At 35.5% G+C, this 6,000-nt stretch overlaps 1 protein-coding gene across 1 annotated transcript in view; it reads right to left on the bottom strand.

The window, feature by feature from the left end:
• Positions 1 to 416: 416 nt before the first annotated feature.
• The window catches only part of si:dkey-246i14.3 (ephrin A4), a 76,015-nt gene continuing 70,431 nt past the window's right edge, over positions 417 to 6,000 (bottom strand). The window contains exon 5 of the mRNA XM_052144516.1: positions 417 to 3,890. Within this exon, the coding sequence (XP_052000476.1) occupies positions 3,781 to 3,890 (110 nt within the window). The 3' untranslated portion in view covers positions 417 to 3,780. The remainder of the gene's footprint in view (positions 3,891 to 6,000) is intronic.

Genomic DNA, 6,000 nt, shown 5'->3' with positions numbered 1-6,000 from the left:
AGAATGATTATTTATTATCCTTAAATATTTTCTTATATCTCCCATCAGACAGGTACATTCCTTCTGTTGCTTGGAATAATCGGTTCAATGTGTATTGTCCTAATATATCACAATTGCATTTGCTCTTTTTAAAATAAATACAATTAATAATTATTGATTATTACATTCTCTTACATGAAATATTCTAAATTTATATGACACTCCTCAGCTAAATGCAAGTTCATAGAAAATTCACACAAGGTTCTGAAAAGCATGATCAGAAACACGTGTATTTAAGCAGAATTTCTAAATTATGGTCAATGATTATTGTCAATCGTATATGACTGGCTCCAGATTCACTTTCAAATGACATTTGTGAAACAGGACATTACAGTGTACAAAAAGAGAATTAAAAATCTATTTTTTTATTTTGTAGCTCATTTTGCCATAGAAAACATTACATTAGTTCTTCACAGAAGATGCTGACCCCTTCACAAAAATGTGAAACACTCAAATTACAAAGAAAACTACATTCCTACATACCATGTACAAAAATCTGTAAACTGATTGTTCTGTTTTGGCACCCATTATTTGCATCTGAAATCCTGAAATTAAAAGAAAATCATCAGACACGACAAGAAATTAAAAAAATAAAAATTATTTGCCAAAAATATGGATTGGAATTCTGAGACTTAATAAAGGGCAAATGACTTCACTGTTATTAGAACTGAATATGAATGAAAAAATTCCTTATTAATAGTTCAACAAATTATAAATATATTTAGTCAGTTCTTATTTAAGCTAATTTTCTTGATCACCCCACATACCAAAAGTTTTATGCTGTATTTAAACTATGATCTAAACAATAAATCTCCTCCTGTGAATACTAAAAATGCATTGCTCAAATTATAGTAAAGAATTATTGTAGAATTTTTTTATAAAAAATTTAAAAAAAGATTACACAAATAATGTTAGGTAGACAAACCTGAATTTAAACTAAGATTTGAATTTAAATCTCAGTCCACCACAGGTTGAGAGAGTAAATCTTATACTAACATGTTTAGGCTAAGTTTTCAATTTAGTACTCAACACATTGTTTTCTCTGCTATCATCAATACATCATTTCAGACTGACAGAAAAGACACATCATTTATGGTTATAACCATAAAAAAGATTTTTCATATTTCCTCATTCAGTTAAACAATCTGACACACATCCCCACACATAATTATGTGAGTGAAGTCAGAACAGGAACAACTATAATTTTTTTTTTTTTTTTAAAACAGACATAAATGAAAAACAGGTTAAGGAAATTGAACATGAACCTGATTAAGTGCCATAATCAAGTATCCAACTCTTTCACACTTTACAGAGAATCATAGTCCATACTAGGAGGTGCCTAGTCATACATGTCCCACAAATACTAAACAGGAAGTACTTCAGCCAACACACGCAGGTGTGGCAATGAATCACACATCCCAACCTCAATTTCTAAAATGATTTCAGATATTCAAGAAGAGAACAATTCCAGGACTTTTCAGGTAATTCCAGAGTTCTGCCAAGTTGCATAAAATCAATTCAGCAAAATAACTGTCCAAACAAACAACATCTTGTCATATAATGATTGTTCAAATTAAGTGTACTGTGCATCTGGCTTTGGTTTTTAAACTATTATTCTTTCAAAGATAAAAAAATGTGAAAAAGTAATATGACATTTCTTCCCCAGTCATTGATCCTGTCTAGTACTGGAAAAAATCCTGATCTTCTTCAATGGGATTGGATGTGTTCAGGAGTGGTCACTCTGTCCCTGATCTTTCACTCAGTAGTATATACAGCAGGACTGGGGAGCTTCCTCCTCCTCTTTGGCTCAGTTTAGTGTACAGTAGGACAGAGGGGAGAGCAGGGCTTGTAAAAGAGGAGGGACGTTAAGGAATGTCTGACTCTTTAGGACAGAGGGATTAAAAGAAAACGAAGCGTAAAATAAGCTCTTTGAAGGTAGATTAGTGTCGGTCTGTTACAGAGTGAACTTTTATCAGAGCAGACAGGAGTAAGGAGGCACTGACAGTGGAGAGAGTGCCAGAAGGGAAATCGAAGGATAGAGATTAGTGGCATGACAAAAATGACAGAGCAAAGGAATAAGTGAGGGTGCATGTGTGTGTGTGTGTGGTTTACAAGGAATTATTTACAAGGATATTATGCTATAAATGTGGTTTATGAGGACATATCTATTGTCCCCCATAATTCAAATTGCTAAAAAAAAAAAAAAAAAACATACCAACCCCAATTCCAAAAAAGTTGGGACAAAAAGGATTGATTTGTAAATTATATTCATCCTTTGCTATATTGAAAGCACTAAAAATACACATTATATGATGTTTTACATTGTGAATTTAATTGTTTTTGAAAATGTACAGTCATTTCAAATCAGATGATTGCAACATGCTCCAAAAAAGTTGAGACGGGCAATTTAAGATTAATAACAATTTGACGAATTTAAATAACAAGGCGATGTCAAACAGGAGATATTAAACAGGACAATTGTGTTATGGGATATAAGGAGCCTCCAAAAGCAAGGATCATTCAAGACTTGTCAATTTGCCAATAGATGCAATGCATCTAATCCAGCACTCTGAGAACAATGTTCCCCAAAGACAAATTAGAAGGAAATTGGTCAATTCACCCTGTACAGTGCACAATATGGTTAAACGATTCAAGGAATCTGGTCAAATCTCGGTGCATAAAGGGCAAGAAGAAAACCATTTCTGAATGTGTGGAATGATCCCTCAGACATCACTGTCTTAAAAAACATCATCTGTAATGGATATCATGAGCATGGGTTTGGGATTACTTTAGTAAACCTTTTTTAGTCAACTCCATTCGCCGCTGCATCTACAGATGTAAGTTAAGACTTTACTATGTAAAGCAGAAGCCCTACATCAACACTGTCCAGAAGCGCTGCCGATTTCTCTGGGCTCTGTCTCCTCTTAGATGAAAGTAGAACAGTGGAACTGTGTTTTTTTCTAAAAAGTTTGTGTTGCGTTCTCCAGGCAAAAAGAGGAAAAGGACCATCCAAGCTGTTATTAGTGTCAGGTCCAAAAGCCAGTGTCTGTATGGACCAGGAGTGTGTCAGTGCCCATAGCATGGGTAACTCGCACATCTGTGAGAACATCATGAATGCAGACAGATATGTAAAACTTTTGGAGCAACATATACTGCCATCCGGCACTGTTTTTTCCAGGGATGTCCCTGCATTTTCCAGCAAGACAACTTCAAACCACATACTGCCTGGATTTCAAGTGCATGGCTGTGTCAGCAGAGAGTGTGGGTGCTAGATTGGACTGCCTGCAGTCCCGACCATCTTCAATTGAGAATGTGTGGTGCATTATGAAGCACAACATATGGGTTTGTTGGAGCGTGTTGCAATCATCTGATTTGAAATTATTGTACATTTTCAAAAAACTATTAAATTAAAAAGACATCATTAGTACTTTAAATATAGCAAAGGGGGAATATAATTTACAAATCACTCTTTTGTGTTTATCATACTGTCCCAGCTTTTTCGGAATTGGAGTTGTAAAAATGCAGAAAGTTTTTTATGAGGGTTAGGGTTAGGGGATATAATCTATATTTCATACAGTATAAAAATCATTATGTCTATGGAGAGCCCTCATAAGGATAGCCGCACCAACGTGTGTGTGTGTGTGTGTAATCCAGTGCAATACAGAGAGGGTAGAAAAGAATTTACTGTAATGCAACTCGTTATGGAGGAATATCAACTGAAAAAGATTGTTTGTTTTTAAGTTACTTGAGGTACCAGAGAAAAAAAGGCACAAATAGGGGGAAGATGAGTGGCAAAAGTCGTCCGGCTGTCACAGAATAGGCAGCACTGCTGTGTGATGGTCTTTCTGTGGCTAAATAAGTTAAAAAAAAAAAAAAATATATATATATATATATATATATATAATAAATAAATACATATATATAGCATAAAACACATGGGTGATCAAGTAAATGCTAGAATGTTACCAAAAAATCATCATCATTTACTCACCCTCATATGTCTTTCTTTCTTGCATGGAACAAAAAAGAAGACATTTTTAAAAATGTACTGGCCACACTTTTCCAAGCAATTACAAAGAATATTGACTGGAGCTTTAAGCTTCAAAAAGCATGCAAAACATTATAAGACACCATTTACACTTGGTATAAAGATGTGTCTCGGGTGATCGGATCACATGTGGTCAGGTGAGACACAGGTGAGGTCACTTAAATGTATCTCCTCTGAACACTTGTGTTCAGATTTGGAGGGGAGGGTCTCTGTTTCATGACAACATACATCAATCAATGTCAGTGTGTTACAGCATGATAATAAAGTGCAACAACATCAGAGAAGACAAAGAAAGTAGAAAAAAGGAGTAATGTTTCTCCCAGATATAGTTGAAAAGCACAAACAAAAAATGTCAAGCAGAATTATCTGTTATTTTAGTGGATTACCTATATTAAAGGAGCATCAGTTGTTTGTGCTTTTCATCTGTGTTGATATCAGACACACTTAAGAAGATCCATAAGCTCTTGTGATTGTGTATCCGCTTTTTTTTTTAATTTTCTTATCAGATGTTTTTTTCCTTGTAAAGCCACATGTAACCTGCAAAGTTTAAACTCTAGTTTTAACGCAGCGGTTGATTGACAGGTGAGGGGTCGTGCTTCACTGCTGCCGGGACGCATACAGGACAGATTAGGATTTACACCTCCAATGTGATGTGGTCACATGCGTTTTTAACCACATTCACACATTTAACTCACACAGCAGGACTGATCGCACTATAAATAAACGCAAAAGTAGGTTTACATTTCTGTTGCTGAAATTGGTCAGTGCTTACCGAAATTGTAATCACTGCCCCCAAAGTGGCTGACGCTAGAAATGGTGTTGAACTTTGGGGTGATGTGTGCTGCAATATCAATGTGAAATATCTAAAGAATGCCTCAAAAAGTAGTTTGTATTTTTGGTTTTAAATTATGTAATACATTCAACAGGAATGCATATTTTATTAAAGGGTTAGTTCACCCAAAAATTTTAATTCTCTAACCACTTACCCTCATGCCATCCTGGATATGTATGACTTTCTATCTTCTGCTTAACACCAACAAGATTTTTAGAAGAATATTTCAGCTCTGTAAGTCCATACAATGCAAGTGAATGGGTACTACATTTTGTGAAGTTCCAAAAAGCACATAAAAGCAGCATAAAAGAAATCCATAAGACTCCAGTGGTTAAATCTATATTCTCAAAAGTGATTTGATAGGTGTGCGAATCATGATGATGTGAATACGAATACGAACGTGAAAGTGAAAATGGAGATTGATAGTAAAAAAGGACTTAAATATTAATCTGTTTCTCACCCACACTATCATATCACTTCTGAAGACATGGATTAAATCACTGGAGTCACATGGATTACTTTTATGCTGCCTTTATGTCCATTTGGAGCTTAAAAATGTGGATATCCATTCAATTGCATTGTATGAACCTACAGAGCTTACATATTCTTCTAAAACAATTATTTTTTTTTTGTGTTCAGCAGAAGAAAGAAAGTTATACACATCTGAGATGGAATGAGGGTGACTAAATGATGAGAGAATTTTCATTTTTGGGAGAACCATCCCTTTAACTCTACTCCCCAACTCAAATCTAAACCCTTAATCTAACTTTCAGAAGCAATGTCAATTCCCCATGTGGTCGTGTTGCACACAAAAGGTTAACAAGTTGCATGGATTCAAGCCCCGCTCAGACTTGGATGTAAGGTGGGCCATAGGGCCACATTCTCAGGGTGGGTAGTACAGTTGGCACGGGTGGGGGGTGGTCGTTAAAAGAGTGAGCCAAATACATGATTGGCCCACCTTGGCCTCACTGAAGATCCGGGCCTGTATAGACTACATTTATGATCCTTTTACGGTGCTTTTGCATTCTTTTTGAAGCGTATTTGCACCAGTCCCCATTCATGTAATTGTAAGGAAAAGAGC

This window comes from Xyrauchen texanus, chromosome 15 (assembly GCF_025860055.1).
Source record: "Xyrauchen texanus isolate HMW12.3.18 chromosome 15, RBS_HiC_50CHRs, whole genome shotgun sequence".
NCBI lineage: Eukaryota > Metazoa > Chordata > Actinopteri > Cypriniformes > Catostomidae > Xyrauchen > Xyrauchen texanus.
The sequence above is the reverse complement of the archived record's forward strand: the minus strand, read 5'-3'. Positions and strand labels throughout refer to the sequence as shown.